Source organism: Elephas maximus, chromosome 5, assembly GCF_024166365.1.
Source record: "Elephas maximus indicus isolate mEleMax1 chromosome 5, mEleMax1 primary haplotype, whole genome shotgun sequence".
Classification (NCBI taxonomy): Eukaryota; Metazoa; Chordata; class Mammalia; order Proboscidea; family Elephantidae; genus Elephas; species Elephas maximus.
Genome location: NC_064823.1, coordinates 65,363,027 through 65,381,241, shown reverse-complemented (window position 1 = coordinate 65,381,241; position 18,215 = coordinate 65,363,027). Strand labels below are relative to the sequence as shown.

The 18,215-nt window shown below is 36.4% G+C and overlaps 1 protein-coding gene across 3 annotated transcripts in view; it reads right to left on the bottom strand.

Annotated features, from left to right (window-relative positions):
* SNCA (synuclein alpha) overlaps positions 1-18,215 on the bottom strand; it is a 150,976-nt gene that overhangs the window by 114,499 nt on the left and 18,262 nt on the right. The window contains exon 5 of one of the 3 annotated variants that reach the window (XM_049885726.1): positions 17,701-18,013. The exons of the other annotated variants lie outside the window; for them this stretch is intronic. Coding sequence (XP_049741683.1) covers positions 17,933-18,013 — 81 coding nt within the window. The 3' untranslated portion in view covers positions 17,701-17,932. Of the gene's footprint in view, positions 1-17,700; positions 18,014-18,215 lie in introns of those variants that run through there. 3 annotated transcript variants of the gene reach the window in all.

Below are 18,215 nucleotides of genomic sequence, written 5' to 3'. Positions count from 1 at the left end.
TGAGAAATCTATAAAGTAAATGAAAAGTGAATTAAAGGCTTAAGGGGTAAAAATGTGAGAACCAGTTTTTTGCAGAGAACGCTCTAGGGAATAACTACAGATGAATAAAAGAATCAAATATCAACTAGGTAGAAAGGCCATGTGTATTTGTGTGTGCAAACATATATAGCTGCATAGAAGTCAAGTTTACTGTCTTACGTGGTTATAGTACTATGCAAACTATACCCTTTAACAGTACGTAATTTGGAAGCTATAGAGGGATTGCCCGTGTAGTCATGAAATCCTTTGTGCATACATCACATCGTTCTATTACATTCCTGTCTATGTTTTGCATAACATGACTGACTGTAATCTTAGTATCGTATGTGCCCTTTATTAATAAATCCTTGTATAAATCCCACAAGGATTTTGTTAAGGAAAAACCTGACCTGCTAGATATTATGCAGTGCAGGTTGAATTTTAATAAATTCCCATAAAACACTACCAGGCATACCTTTAAGATTTCCATATTTTCAGTGCTGTCTCTTCTTCCCATGTCTGTTATTTTCATTGATTTATTTTGTGGATTTGCTGGTTTCTTCCATTTTCCATTTAAGAACCTCTTTCCCCCTTACTCCTGCTCTGGGCCTTAGTAAGATGGCCTGTACGGACAATGTCAGGGTTTCTGAACCTCAGCACTATTGATATTTTGGAGCAGATATTTCTTGGTTGTGGGGATTATAATATGGGTAGTAGGATATTTAGCAGCATCACTGACCTCTACTCACTGGATGCCAGTAGCACCCCTCCCAAATCCTAACAACCAGAAAATGTTCCTTGGCATTACCAAATATCCCCTGGAAGTAAAATTGTCCCTGCTGGAGAACCACTGGGCTACATCAACCAGCTCCTTTGCCTTTTTGGCTATACCATGTAGGTTTGGCCAATGGAAAGCACGATAGGAGAGCAGATGGAAGAAGAAAAGTAAGGTCAGGCTATTTATTTCCAGAATTCACTCATTGCCAGGTCAGTGCAGCGTAGGCAGGCAGTACAGTTCCAAAGATTACAGCTCCTGTAAGGCAGCACTCATCACATAGCTAATACACTCGCTTGCTTTCTCTCTCTCTCTGGGCGTTCTGGTAACCTCACCTGCCCTATCCATTTAGGCCTAGTGGTTTTAATGGCGTCCACTGTTACTATCCCAGAGTACTGCACTATTACTTGTGTTTTTCCTAATTCTGTCCAAATCTTCCTACCTAATCACTTAATGAAAGTCTCCTCAAATTACCCAGTTTGCTTTGGCCATCTGTTTCCTGCAGAAATCATAATGGATAAAGGGGTAGTACATACAAAATATTTACAGAAAAGCAAAATACAGAATAGTCATTGAGGTGTTTTCTCTAAATTAACCCTAATTATTGGAATGTTTTAGGCACAGTCTCATAATATCCATTGATTGACAACTATATTACTTTTTATGCCTTTATTTGATCATGGAAGGCTAGCTATGAACAAAAAGATCATATGAAACATTGCCTTGCCCTTGTTACTCTCATCGGTGAAAGGGGGATATGAACTGGAAATAAAGAGTAAAAATCTAGTGGAACTCTGAATCAGCTGTATGACCAGGAAAGAAGAATTGGGATCATAAAGTAACGAGACTAAGTCCGTAGATAATGAATATCTGTTTCACCATTTTATAATTGCAATTTATAAATAAGCAGGGATATTTCTTTATTAATTTAGTCATGCAGTCACTTATTGAATCAACAAAGTCTTGAGGTATATCATTTGGCGAGGCATTTTGCTAGATACTGTGGTGCTTACAAAGAAGATGAAGATGTGCTTAGCTACAAAAGAATTTATAGTCTCCAGAGGTGAGGATAAAAAGAAAGACTGTAAGTGAAAGTGATATTTGAATGCCAACTTACCAAGATGACAAAGAAAGTTTCCTTGGGTGCCACCGAGGGGCCACATAATAGGCCCACAATAAATGCTTGCTGAATGTGCCGTGAAATAAAAATTTAAAGGAGAGAGGAAAAACAAAACCAAAACCGTGCATTGCTTTCTAGTGCTGTGCAGAGGCTAAAAGTATAGCATGCTTTTATTAGTTTCTAATTATATCCCTGGCATATCTTATGTACACCAATCTTCTCCAATTAAATGAAACATTAATTGCTCTATTCATCCTTACTTTAGAAGTAGCCCATCAATTAAGGGGCATTTTGAAATGCAAATAATTTCCCCATAAATCCTAAATTCAGATGTTTGTATACTAAGTATTATTAAAGTAGAACACAGCTATAAACTGTAAACTGTACAACAGGTAAAATAACCAGAAATAAGGTGCCTATAAACAAAAAAACAAAACCCATACCAGTGCTAAATCTGATTTGGGTTTTACAATTTAATAGCTAGGTTATGAACTGGCAAGGGGCCAATAAATGAAACTAAGATACAACTATTGGTCTCTACTCACATGGAGCAAAAGAGAATGAAGGTAATCAAAGGCTTAAAAAGGAAACTAGTCCACAGGACTAACAGCCCACACAAACCACAGTGTTCTGTAACAGACCAGAAGAACTAGATGGTATCCAGCTACCACTACTTACCGTTCTGACCAGGTACACAATAGAAAATCCTGGATAGAATGGGAGAAAAATGTAGAACAAAACTCAAATTCCTAAAAAAGGCCAAACTTACTGGACTGATAGTGACTAGAGGAACCCCTGAGAACCCCTTATCACCCTAAGATAACCTTCGTGCTTAGATTTGAAGCTATTTCTGCAGGTTCCCTTTCAGTCAAATAATAGATTGGCTTAAAAAGAAACAATATCACCTGCGAGTAATGTGCTCTCTTAAATGATTAACTACATAAGACCAAACAGTCAACATTACTCAAAAGCAAAGATGAGAAGGCAAGGAAAGGAAGGGAAGCTAGATCAAACAAAACAAACAGAATGGAAATAATGAGAATGCTGACACATTTAAAAATTGTAACCCATGGCATGAAACAATTCATATAAAAATCATTAAAAAGGAACCTAATTTGCTGTGTAAACTTTCATCTAAAACACAATAAAATAATATTAAAAGAAAAAGGAATGTGTAATGGGAATATTATGGCCAGAAAATGGAAAAATAACAGTGCAAGCATAGCTAGCGCATGCAAACTAATTCCCAAATTTGTTGTGGACTATTTTATACAATCGTATAACATATGTAGTATAAAAATTAATATAAGGACCACCCAAAAAAAATTATTTCTGTGAATGTGAAAAAATATTAGCTTTGATTTCTTAGTCCCCCACCAAAAAAAGAGGCCAAGAAAAGAGCAGAGGTTCTGCTTTTTCTATTGAAACAATGAGGAAATTAGTTAAAATTACAGAAAGATTGTATGAAGAAATTAATGTAAGAAATTTTCTGTTCTGTAACACATGGGGTTGCTGTCAGTTAGAACAGACTTGATGGAGATGGGTTTAGTTTTTGGATTTATAGAGGTAGTCTGATAAATTCCTATGAAGTACTAGGAAGTAAAAGGAAAGAACTAAAAAATATTAAGCTCCTTTCTGGCAGGCTCTGTTCCCACATTATGCCATGTAATCTCCATCACATCTCTGAGACTGGGGTTCTTTATTGTTCTCATTTCATACAGGTGATGTAACTGAATAATGAAACAATTTGTTCATGGTGACACAAGTAATAAAGATAGTGTAATTCCACTCTTTGTGAAAAGTTGAAGAAGGCTATATTATATATATCCTTAATTGCAGGGGACATTTCTAGAATTCAAGCTGGACCATACTACATAACTTATGTCTATAAAGTCCTACTGAAAACCCTGGTGGGTAGTGGTTAAGTGCTACATCTGCTAACCAAAAGGTCAGCAGCTCAAATCCACCAGGCGTTCCTTGTGAACTCTATGGGGCAGTTCTACTCTGTCCTGTAGGGTCCCTATGAGTTGGAATTGATTCCTCTTCAAACGGGTTTTGTTTTGTTTTGTATGGTCCTACCACATTGAACATGCCAAATCTTGTCTGATCTCAGAAACTAAGCACTGTTAGGCCTGGTTAGTAGTTGGATAGGAGACCCCCTGCAAATACTGGATGCAGCAGTGGTTAAGAGCTCAGCTGCTAATCAAAATGTCGGCAGTTCAAATCCACGAGCTGCTCCTTGGAAACCATAAAGGGCAGTTCTACTCTGTCCTATAGGGTTGCTATGAGTCAAAATTGACTTGATGTCAACGAGTTTTGGTAGGTTTTTGAAGCCCTGGTTGTACAGTGCTTAAGAGCGATGGATGCAAACCAAAAGGTCAGCAGTGGGAATCCACCAGCTGCTCCTTGGAAACCATATGGGGCAGTTCTACTTTGTCCTGTAGGGTTGCTATGAGGTGGAATCAACTCAACTGCAACGGGTTTATTGTTCCATAGCTTACTGATAGTGTTAAAAAGTGGGATCCTTTTACATGGAAATACTTAAGGGCGCAATTCCTACTTACTAAAGAATTTGTTTTAAATACTGGCCCTGTGTTCAAAATGTTGCTTTATTTTTTTTCTTTCCATCAGCCACCCTTTTCCCTCTCTACCCTTAAAGGAAAAAAAAAAAAAAAACACCATCAACAACAATCTCATTCTATTTGTGACCTTCGGTATCAAAGCACTTCTGGATAGAACATCAAGACAACTTTGTGGCAGATTTAGTATCTCTCTGTCTCAGCTTCATGGTTGCCCACAAGTTAAGAGGTTTGGAATAATTCCAGTCTGATAGGAGAAAAAGACATTGAACAAAGTGTCTAGAGCCTAAAATAGACCTGGGGAAACTATTTCTTTAGTTTTACTGAGATTCTATACAGGAGTTAGGCAGAAAGGAGTATGAATAATGGCTACCCAAAGACACTACAGTTCCTTTTTTTCCCTAGATCTAAGAATATTTTTTATTCATTCTTGAATCCTAGAATTTATCAAAGTGTGTGGCACTGCACAGAAATTCATCAAATATGTTAAACATCAGATGTGAACGGGGTAGTGACAGAGCCTAATGCAATCTTTTTTGGCTCACTTATTTACCTGTAAGGTTGCTCTTTAGACAGTATTGCTGTTAGAACCATTACTGATGGCTTCCTCAGGGATCACCTTCAAACATCAGTTAAAATATATATATAATTTTTTTTTAAGAATGAAAAGTAAATGCATTTCTAGCTTAGATCACATAAGAAGGATCTTAAATGGACAAAAAAAACACAAGTTTTTAATATGTATGCAATTAAACAGATTCTGAAAAAAAAAGTTCTGATTACATCAGCTTGTGTGAAATGTGCTTGAATGAAATCAAACAATGGTATTCTCGGAAACAATGCACCTTAAGATCGTTAATATCAGCCAAATACACTGTAACAACACCATACCAATTTCTCTCACAATGAGATGCAGAGAAAACAATGTAACTCTAATATGACAAAACCCAATGCTATCTTAATTGGGGATTGAATTAGAAATATTTTAAATTACTTTCCTTAAGGTAACAAATATAATTCTAATAAATTTACTTTTAATAATCTGAATAGGAATATATAGGAAACAAATTAAAACAGGCAAATTCAGAATTTAGAGAGACAATAGGAACTAAGATGAAAAGCTGGTTGAAAATCAATTTAAACAATAAAAAATATAGAAATATATACATATCATAGAAGGAAAGGGAGAAAAGGGCATGAAAAATTCTAAATGAATAGAAAAATTTTCAAAACCATATTTTACTAAATTGTTCAAATTAATTTTAAAAGAGGAATTCACCTGGAAAGCAGCAAAGTCATCTCTGAGTGTTTGGCTGAGTTGGGTTTAGGTAAAAGTTTGGGTAGGGAACGATTAAGTGAAGATTTGGGGCTGAAATAATTACGCACAAAATATAACGAATAAATCAAACAAAATTTGTACACTGATTCATATAATCAACTCCTCAATATTTTTAACATGGTGAAAAGTATTAATTCCACTCAAATATCTAAATTTGTCTGGGAGTGAAAAAGTAAGTATGATCACCATCACTGTGGTCACCACTACCGCTACCTTTTCGAGGCAGAATGGATAGGGCCACAACGGACTATCTAGGGCTCTTCTAATTTCGTCGCGTTTCCTCAGAACAGGAAGTGGAAAGAACTGTGGCCCCCAGACCATCTTGCCCACACAATTTTCACTGGCATCTAGATTAAGGAAAAGTACCAGTTGCCATCAAGTCAACTCTGACTCATGGTGACCCCATGTGTGTCAGAGTAAAACTGTACTGCATAGAGTTTTCAGTGGCTGATTTTTTGGAAGTAGATCACCAGGCCTTTTTTCTGAGATGCCTTTGGGTGGATTCAAACTTTCAACATTTTGGTTAGCAGTTGTGCACATTAACCATTTGCACCAACTAAACCAAACAAAACCCATTGCCATTGAGTCAATTCCAACTGATAGAGACCCTACAGGACAGAGTAGAACTGCCCCCAAAGTGTTGTCAAGGAGAAGCTGGTAGATTCAAACCACAGCCTTTTGGTTAGCAGTCAAGCTCTTAACCATTTGTACCACTCAGTAAATATGTGCAAAATTTTCACTGGCTGCCAAGCGAGTGACTCTTACACATAATTTTGCTTTAGGTTATCAATTAGTTCCCTTTTGCAAAAGAGGATTTGTTAAAGTGAAATGGTTTCAATCAGATCAAACATTATAGTAGGCAGAATTTATCTGTAGTTCATAATGAATTTTTCATTTATTCTAAAGGAGATCAGTCACACTCAAAGTCACCTTCTGATAATAGATTTTTCTAGATAAATCAACATAACCTATGGAGAGAATAAGTCACAAAGCCTTCCTTGATACTCGAAGATAACTACTCTTCATTACAAAAGCTAACTAGTTTTTAATGTTTTACTCTGGTCCTAATGAAATCTTTATTGCTGAAGTGTCCCAGAAGAAATAAATTAAGAAGCCTGGTGTCTCAGCCAGTGCCTCTCAGAGTTCCACATGGTTGATGAGTCCAGGCAGTGACAGACGACACACTATTCCTCAGTGTGCAGCCTTTCCCTGCCTCTCATCATCTTGCAAATCAACACTGTTCCATTCCCTGCAGAGGAGAGGTACATTTCACAGCTGTCGTCCTTGCATAAAAGGCAGGGGAAGGTGGAGATTTCTCTTTAATCTGCCTAAACGTTTCATTTTATTTATATACAAATGACCACAAAAAAGCATTGAATATGTGTTTGGATATAAAATGTGGAAAGTTGTATTGGAAGGCATTGCTTTCAAAGGAGAATATAGAATGGAGAGTCAGGAGCTAAGAATCAACCTTTTCAAGAGCAGTCGGAAGCTCCCTGTCTTGATATTCCTGATCTTCCTGGCATCTTATGCCCACCAACTGCCTAATATCACATGCATATGGTTCTGCCCATCTGTCCAAGAGTCATTCGAATTTATGTGGCTTACTAAGATATTTAATGGAATATGAACAAGTACAGTAACAAGTAGTTTTAAAATTTCCAAGATTTATCTCATGAGTGAAATCATTGTTTTGTTTCTTAAGGAGAAAGTTAATTTCATGAATCCATATATAATCAACTAAAGTTATTATAAAAGCATGGAAAAACTAGAACTTTTGTGATAAGTATAACAGATATAAGCAAGCTCATTAGAACAGGCTCATATTAGATAATATACTAAATTATTAATACGCTGTGAAATCATGTGGAGGTCTGAAACAGAATGATAGCTTTGCTATACTATACATTCATGTAGTTCATATTTCTAAAATTAAAATTGGAAATTCTGGACAGTTTTTTTTTTTAAGACTATATATCATGTATCTTTTAAAACAAGGAAATAGTCCACACTTAAATTAATAAATCTCACTTACATGTGTTTACTGAGTATTGGAAATGTGCTTGGCAGGCTCAAGTAACAGTCAGGAGGTCAGGGTACTATAAGGATATACACAAGGAGAAAAGGGATCGGAAATAAGAATTTAGGAAGGGTAACACAATTTTTTTTTTTTTTTTTTACAATATAGAGCCCTTAAACGATAGTAAAAATTCAGATTTCATTCTATGTATTATAGGAGGCCAATGGAGGATTGAGAGCAGGGGAGAGACATGATCTGGTTTAAGTTTTAAAAAAATTGCTCTGGCTGGTAGAGAATATACCAGCCAGGATGTGCGAGGGAAACAGGCGGATCAGTTAAGAGGCTCAGCTAGGTGACAGATGATGAAGGCCTGGCTTAGGGTGGCAGCAGTGGAGAAAGGGAATGTGGTAGGATTAGGAACATGTTTTTCAATACGAGTAAAATAACTAACTAAAAGATCGAATGAAGGGTATAAGAGGAAAAGGATGAGGAATAACTTCAGGTTTCGGCCCAAGCAACCAAAAATACATGGCATATTCACAAATGCTATGAGATCTATGTAAATCAAAATTACTATGAGTTTCAGCAGTTAGGGAAAAGTTTTGGGACTTCTGGAGGCTGCAGCCTGGATAAATTCAGACAGAAGTCATAGAGGCTTTCTCCATGGAAAACCAAACCCATTGTTGTCAAGTCAATTCCAACAGCGACCCTATAAGACAGAGTAGAACTACCCATAGGGTTACCAAGGAGTGGTTGGTGGATTCAAACTACTGACATTTTGGTTAGCAGCTGTAGCTGTTAACCACTGTGCCACCAGGTGAAAAGTTGCATGCTTAATCAGGTACTTGGGAGGTATTTTGAAGACATTTGTCTGCTTAGATTGTTTCGTGGAGTAATCATGAGACAGATGGTTGAAAATAAAGGGAGGCTGGATACAACACCCTGAATAACAGAATGAGGGCTTGAAACCTGATTCTATAAATAAAAGAAAACCACAGGATAATTTTCTAGAACTAATCTGGCTAGCAACTTCCAAATTTCTAGCACACTACATCAAAGGAAGTACTGTGAAAAGCTACTTCACAGATTCCAAAGATAGAGCTCAATATACATACTTTTATAGAATGGCCAGACACTAAGAAGGCCAAGCCAATTTCTGAAGACAACTCTGCCATAAAAGTCATTACATACATGATACATTGACACACACACACACACACCCACACACATGTTCATATGTATACACATCCAACACTAAACCCTGATCATAACATAAACCAGTAAAAGCAAAAAAAAAAAAAAAAACTCTTTGCCATCACGCTGATTCTGACTCACAGGAGCCTACAGGACAGTGTAGAATTCCCTCAAAGGGCTTCGAAGGCTGTAATCTTTATGAGGCAGCCTGCTACGTCTTTCTCCTAAGGAGTGGCTGGTGAGTTTGAATCACTGAGCTTTTGGTTAGCAGCCAAGTGTTTAACTACTGTGCCACCAGGACTCCATACATAGACTAGTATCCAAAACATTTCTAATGAGAAAGAAGAAAGTGTAAGAGAGGAAAGAAATTTCATTCTCTCAGTAAAGAATAAAAACACAAATATTTGTTACATATAAAGAGATATACATTTTCCTCAAAGATTTAGAGAATATTTATCACATAAAAAAATAAGTATTTTGGGGAATTATTCCCCTAAAGCCTTCAATAAGACTATGTATTTAAATCTGGAAAAACTAATTTCTCTTCATAGCTAAATTCTACTTCTAAATACACACTAATGCATCAATACTTGTGTTATGTTTCAATAAATGATTATGACCCCAAATTATAACCTAGATATTTGGGACTATCAGTCATGCTTGTTACTATTAACAAAAAGCAGTAACTGTTAACAAGATGATATTCACAGTTTATAGGGCAGTGGACTAAAATACATAAGGATCCCCTCAGTCTAGGTACAAAGTTTGTTTGTAACTGAAATAAATCCACACATTGTACTGTAGAAATAAGCAGATTACAGTAAATAGCCTATCAAAAAAGTGTACTTTTACAGCTTACTATATTCAGGCTGCTGAACTTTTAGTTAGTAGCTGAACTCTTAACCACCGTGCCACCAGGTTCCATATGTTATCAGACAGGTTGACAAAGATATTGAAAAGTAATTTGTAAACTTGAGAATTCTGGCTTTCGATGAATGAAATGGAGCCCTGGTGCAAGACACATAAGCTTTTGGCTGCTAAACAAAAGATCAGAGGTTTGAACCCACCAGGCACTCCTTAGAAACCTTATGGAGCAGTTCTCCTCTGTCCTATAGGTTTGTGGTGAGTCAGAAACGACTAGGTGGCAAGGGTTTGGTTTGGTTTATGGATGAAACATATTAAAACAAGAAGGCAAAGTTGTAAGGATATATGAAAATAAGAGTATAACAGCATTCTCACATACCTGAGTTTTTATAAGAATCTGCAAAATCAAACAATAAGTAAAGCCCCAAATGTTTGAATACACTAGCCAAAAATGAAAGAGAAAAAAAAATTATTTAATTCACTTTGACAGTACATCTTACTCGCTTCTGTAAATTTTCTGTTAAAATATATTTTGAAATTTTGGATACTGTCATGGATTGAACTGTGTCTCCCAAAAATATATGTCAACTTGGCTAGGCCATGATTCCCAGTGTTGTGTGATTATCCACCATTTCATCATCAGATGTGATTTTCCTATATGTTGTAAATCCTACCTCTATGATGTTAATGAAGCCGGATTAGAGAAAGGTATGTTACTGAGGCAGTACTCAATCTACAAGATTAGGTTGTGTCTTAAATCAATCTCTTCTGAGATATAAAAGAAAGAAGAAGGCAGAAAGACATTGGGGACCTCATACCACCAAGAAAATAGTGCCAGGACCACAGTGCATTCTATGGAGTGAGCAGCTCCTCGACCTGGGAAGATTGATGACAAGGACCTTCCCCTAGAGCCAACAGGGAGTAAAAGCCTTCCTCTGAAGCTATCACCCTGATTTCGAACTTCTTGCCTCCTAGAATGTGAGAGAATAAATTTCACTTTGTTAAAGCTGATGTCAGATGGATCCTGGCTCAAAGCAGAGAATACCAGAAGGATGTTCACCTGTGTTTTATTGACTCTGCAAAGACATTTGACTGTGTGGATCATAACAAACTATGGATAACACTGCAAAGAACAGGAATTCCAGAACACTTAATTGTGCTCATGAGGAACCTTTACAGAGATCAACAGGCAGTTGTTCGGACAGAACAAGGGGATACTGATTGGTTTAAAGTCAGGAAAGGTGTGCGTCAGGGTTGTATTCTTTCACCATAACTATTCAATCTGTATGCTGAACAAATAATACGAGAAGCTGGGACTATATGAAGAAGAACAGGGCATCAGGATTGGAGGAAGACTCATTAACAACCTGCATCATGCAGATGACACATCCTTGCTTGCTGAAAGTGAAGAGGACTTGAAGCACTTACTAATGAAGATCAAAGACCACAGCCTTCAGTATGGATTACACCTCAACATAAAGAAAACAAAAATCCTCACAACTGGACCAATGAGCAACATCATGATAAATGGAGAAAAGATTGAAACTGTCAAGGATTTCATTTTACTTGGATCCACAATCAACAGCCATGGAAGCAGCAGTCAAGAAATAAAAAGACGCATTGCATTGGGTAAATCTGCTGCAAAGAACCTCTTAGAAGTGTGGAAGAGCAAAGATGTCACCCCGAAGACTAAGGTGCGCCTGACCCAAGCCATGGTATTTTCAATCACATCATATGCATATGAAAGCTGGACAATGAATAAGGAAGACCGAAGAAGCCTTGATGCTTTTGGATTGTGGTGTTGGCTAATAATATTGAATAGACCGTGGACTGCCAGAAAATGAACAAATCTGTAGCGGAAGATATACAACCAGAATGCTCCTTAGAAGCAAGAATGGTGAGATTATGTCTCACTTACGTTGGACATGTTATCAGAAGGGACCAGTCCCTGGAGTAAGACATCATGGTCAGCAAAAAAGAGGAAGACCCTCAATAAGATGAACTTATACAGTGGCTGCAGTAATGGGCTCAAGTGTAACAACAATTGTGAGGATAACACAGGATTGGGCAGTGTTTCATTCTGTTGTACATAATGTCGCTGTAAGTCGGAACTAACTTGACAGCACCTAACGACAACAACAACAAGCATCTATAAAGCTAACATATTTTTTTAATCAGTTGAATGAACATAGGAGGAAACTGAGACACTAAAAAGGAAAATTAGTATTTTAAAATCCTAATTCTGCTCAAAGTAGCTGAATGATTAGACACATAAATGTTGCATAGCATGGCGTATTTATAAATACTATTTATTATGCTTTTGTTATTGATATAATACACACATATTAAAGGAAATTATGGAAAATACAAGTAAGCAGAGGGGACAAGGAAGTGACTACAGTCACTGGCCAGGAAATAATCACTCAGACACAGTGTTTGGCTCTTTGTGGTTGCAATGCCTGGGGAGCACTACTGGTGTTTAACAAGTAAAACCCAGGGATGCCAAACATCCTACGGTAAATGAGGTGATTCCCATCGCAAAGAATTATCCAGCCCAAAATGACAGAAGCACTTCATTGAGAAAAACTAAGAGTCTGGAGCATTCACTTCAGCTCTGGATTACACAAACACACCACACAGATTTTTGAAAAATCAGTCAATAAATATAGGCTCTTTTTTTATTGTACAAACTGCAGCCTATTCTTTTCACTTACTGTAGCAGAAACATCTTTCCATGGCGCTAAGTATTCTTCCATACCAGCACTGTAATGGCTGCTCATCGTGCCATAATGCAGTTAACTAAAAATTATTGCCATATTTTCAATGCTTGTTTTCCACTTTATTATAATCAATGCTGTGATGGACATCCTCACAGTTCAATTCAATTTCTTAGAAGTGATATTGTTGAGTCAAAGAATATGCATAACTTTAATGCTTTTAATGTAGATTTCCAATATAGCCTCAAAAAAAAAAAAAAAAGCCTCAAGAATGACTTAAATCGATTTATTCTCCAACCATATCATTGGTGAATAAAGGACACCTCTATCATAAAGTTGATGAAAATATGAAGCAGCAACTTAAGGCACTGTGCCCTGTGTATGGGCTGGCCCCTTCCACATCTCACATTTAAATAGAAACGTCAAGAGATACTGTGGAATAAGCCCACAATTGAAAACAGTGAAACTAAATTCTAAACGTCCTAGTGCCAGTGCCAGAAGCTTTTATTTATTTATTTTCTTAATTCCATTAGTAAAGTATAAATAGAAAGAAGGAGAAGAGGTCTTCAGGGAAAAAGATTTGAAAGGAAGTATTAGTGGAGCATTAGAGTTTGTTTTTCCCCTCATTCCTTCTCTGTGAGTCAAGTGGTAATGAGGCCCATCACCTCATGAAGTTTAGTGATGTCTGTGAACAGGGAAGAGTCCCTGGGTGGTACAAATGGTTGCTAGGCTGCTAACCAAAAGGTTGGAGATTCGAGACCACTCAGAAGTGTCTTGGAAGAAAGGTACCTACTTCCGTCTACTTCTGAAAAAAAAAGTCAACCATTGAAAACGTTACAGAGCACAGTTTTACTCTGACACACATGGAGTCATCATGAGTTAGAATCGACTTGACAGCAACTGGTTATTTTTACTGGTGAGCAGGGAAGATCAGAATCTCATTACTTGCTAGGATGGTGCCTGAGTATCAGGGTTTGCTGATCTTTCCCAGTTGTAACAGAGTATAGGCAAAGAACCATACAGACATGGAGGATGGACATTCCAAGTTGAAGAATTAAGTTCACTCCTGTTCACTACACATTTCCTGGTTCCAAAGAATTGAGACTGGTATGGTAGGGATTCCTAGGTTTCCCATGGGCTCAGATCAGGGTTGGAAAGAACTGAAGGCAGGAACTCACTGGCCAAAATATGGAGGGCAGAAGCAGTGAGTGACAGGAAAGGGTGATTTCCCTTCTAGACCCCTCAGTTCAAGAGGAAACCAGCCAGGCACATTTAGACAATATAATGTAACACTTCAGAGAGTTACCCCAGGACATAAGCCGCTGAGTACCACTAGTGTAGGATGAAAACCAGAACCCATCAAGAGCAAGGATATATTCATTCCTATCCCTTCTCCTTCCCCTCTTTGCAGACATATCATCCCACTTTGAAGTGAACTTGAGGAGAGAGGACTTTGAACCCTATTAAGCTCTTATAACAGACAAATCTTGAATTTTATCGAATACTTGTACAATAAGTCTGTTTTACACTGGCAATAACTAAAATGAGATTAAATACAAGGCCTTTAACTAGGATTTAGTGCTTACCATGAAGACATCAAAGTTAGATGAGCTTTGGGTTCTCTCTGCTCTGTAGGCGCTCTCATTCTAGAAAGTTCTAGCATGGGAAATTAGCATGGGGAGAAACTCTCTGCCTTCCTTCCCTTTAATGGACTTCCCTGCCTTTGGGCATGGAGGAAAGGGACCAAGAAAATGTCTCTGCCAATTTTCACAGTTGAAAGCTACTCAGACCTGCCCTTATCTGGGTTCTTATGAATTCACTTCCATACAATTTATCTTATGTATTAGGTGTGAAGAACAACAAAGTAAAAAAGGTAAGATAGTTCCCATCTTTAATCAGGAAGATAAGATATATATCTTTCCATTTGTTCATTTATTCAATCATTCATTTATTTATTCAAAAACATAATTCATGGCTCAGAGTTCTTTGTATTAATACACACTGTTGCCTTACTAAGAATTAAGTACTAGTTTTGGAATTTTCATAAATTATGTTTTTATTGATTATAGAATCACTTGGTACAGAGAGACATTTAAATTGTTACTTAAATACTCTAATGTTTAGTAAGAGTTTTAATGAATTTCTGTATAAAAATATTATCTAATATTTGAGTTGACAAACTAGTAATTATTTCCTTGTAAAAGGACCATTAGATTGATGAGATGTATCATCCTTAACTAGCTCCCATAATCATATATCTATATGCAAAACACAACTGGCATCTCATTTGCCTTATTTCTGTTTCTTTGAAATTCAAGCAAATGTCCTAGATTTTTGTGTATTTTGAAATACCATGAAATCTATTTTTGATATTTTCTCTTAATAAAGCAAACGACATCATCAAATGCTTCCCTGAAATTTAGAAAACTAAAACTCTACATTTGAAGGGGCAAAAAATCAAATTACTTCTTACTTTTCAGGGATAAACCAGTTATTTTCCTTGACGTTTGGAATGAAACTACTGAATATCATCATATATAATCATATCTTATTCACTTATAAGAAACACACGGTGGTGTGGTGGTTAAGCTCTCAGCTACTACCTGAAGGTCAGCAGGGTGAACCCATCAGCTGCTAGATAGGAGAAAGATGTGGCAGTTTGCTTCCATAAAGATTAGAGCTTTGGAAACCCTATGGGGCAGTTCTACTCTGTCTTATAGGGTCACTACAAGTCAGAATTGACTCAAGCGCAATGGGGTTTTGGTTCTCTTATTCCCTTTATGCTTGTCACCTAAAATATCATTACTGTTTTTCTAAGATTACCATTGAATTAATTACAAGGTAAAAAATGTGGCTTAAATGCTAATAGAAGTAAAAACAAACCACCTAAGTTTGAAACCATCCTATATATGGTTGTACCTGATTAATAAAACACTACCAAAAATATCATATCATGTTTAAATAGACATGAGCACATGTACAATGAAGACGTTTCTTAACAAAAATACAGTCATTGTACTCAGCAGAATTTTAATCCATGTTAAGCATTTATGAAGGAATAAGCCAATTGCACAATATGATTTAAAAGGTGTTGGTGTGCCTTGAAGCAGTTCTACTACAATCATCCTGCAATACATTTCTCTAGCAAACAAAACTATCATTACAATCGGTCTTTTGAAGACTGAAATTGGATTTTCAGGCACACATACATCACAGGATCATAATGCTTCCAGATTATTGAACTCTGATCCTAGGACTTGGGTGGAAGTGTTTTTTATGTTCTCGTGTCTAAAGAGCTAAAATATTGTGGCTCTTTTCTCTATCAGCGCAAAGTAATTTCACAGTCTATTGACAAAAATAAAATCAAGTATAATATTTATGGAGAGAACGGGCCCCTTGTATTTCTAACAAAAACCTTTTTTTTTTTTTTTTTCTGTGATGGATATGTATTTATTACAAATACATACTGTTCTCAAAGACCAGAGGCACTCCTTTTTCCAGTGGTAAATATGACAGTCTCTCTGCCTGAGCTGTATATTTCTCTCTCTCTTTTCTTTTTAATTCGAACTAATTTTTTTGTTTTAATTTTGGTGAAAATAAATGCAACAAAAGAAACACCTGTTCAACAATTTCTGCATGTACAGACCAATACCATTGGTTGCATTCTTCACATTGTGTCACCATTCTTTCTATCTCCAATCATATTGTCTTAGTCTCTATGCCCCTTAAAGTTCCCATCTATGCTTTGGAGTTATTGCTGCTAATTTATTGCATAATGGATAATTATTTAAAAAAGGAAAATGTTCATTGCCAACATTCTTTATTAATTGAGCTAAACTGTTGTTTTGTTTACAGATGACTTCATGGGATACTTCAGTTCAAGATATAAAGGTTATTTCAAAGCAATAGATTCAGGGGTTCCCTCAGTTTCAATGGATCCAGTAAGTCTGGTTTCCATAGGAATTTATTGTTCTGTTCTACATTTTTCCTCCTTTTGATCAGGATCCATCTATTGGGTCCTTGAGAAAAACATTCAGCAATGATAGACAGGCACCAGCCATTCCTTCTGATCTCATGGTGAATGAGTTAGTAGTTCATGGAGGCAATTAGACCTGCAGTCTGAACTGCACATTCCTTGAAGGCAGGAACCATCCTTGTGCTATTTACTTTTATATTCTCCATAGTGCCCAGGCTAGCATCCAGCACATATAAAGTACTCAGTAAATGTTTGAATGTTATTTAATTTTAATGAGAACATAAGAGTAAGCCTATTTTCCTTACAACTTTATATATAATTAAACTGTAGTTTCCATTCCAAACCTTATAGGATGAAGAGTTATTACAAATCATGGCTTATCCATCCATACCCCAGTGAAATATTATCAGATGCAAAGAAGAGCAATCATAACAGATGTGCTTATAAGTGGGGACCATTTGTGTAGCATTAAAAGACTCTCATGTGAGTATAAAATATTGATATGTTGATTTTTACATACCACACAGAAAAATATTACTGATTAGATGTCTTTTGAAACAAACCAATTAGGTCAATTTTTTTTTCTTTAATTACCACAGTTAGGCTTTAATCTAAGATCACAATGTCTTAATAGCGTATGCCCTTCCTACCAAAAATATAAATCAGGCAATTCATTGTACTCCAAAGCTTTTAGTTTAGGTTTAAATAGGATTAACATTCATGGTGGTTATCTCCTGAGGTCAAGCAGAATGATAGGAATCAAACATATCAATCATTATTAAACATTCAAGGACAGTTCACTGTCAATTAAAGTATTTCACTAATACCAGCATCTCTTACTACTACCTTCTTACAAACAATATAAGAGCATACATCTGGTCTATGCTTCTTCCAAGAGATCTGAAAGGTTGCCTGTGACCTGTGGCTTATTCGTGAAGTCAGTATTAAATGAGTCAGCTGAAGGCAGCTCCCATCATCTGATTAATCATTTAATCACAGGGTCCATAACACTCTAGTGTTTAAGAATAAATTTGCTTCAAGCTAAACATGACAGCGCTAGTAAGTCAAAGGAAATAAGTAAAGGACACTTCAATGTTATAGATCATAATGTCAAATCTGATATTTTTCATTTCCTGCCTTTGTTATATTCTTCTAGCACACTCTTGGTTAGACATCTCTTATGAAATAAGGCAGGATTACAGAGTATACACGCTTTTATTCATTTAAGCTTTTCTGAATAACTATGTGGGGGGTAGTTAAATTGTTTATGATCTATTTTTCCAAAATGTCATTCTTAAAAGAATGGCAAGAAGGCCATGGTGTCTGGGTACTACCAAAAATAATTCTGTTGTTGTGAAATTTGTAAAATTTCATCTTCTTCTGGTTGGCTCTTCATCTTCCAGCCACTTACCTGTTTAAAACAAAAGTCCTGAAACCCTTTGTATAATCTTACTAGAGCCTCCATATCTTAACAATATTTCCTAAGAAATGCGATGTCAAAATTCTTTTGAGAATTTTAAAGTCATCCTGAAATCATAACCTGCAGTTGATATGCATTTTAATTATCAGTTCTCACTAACATATATTTGTCATTGAACTGTTGTGTAATGAGA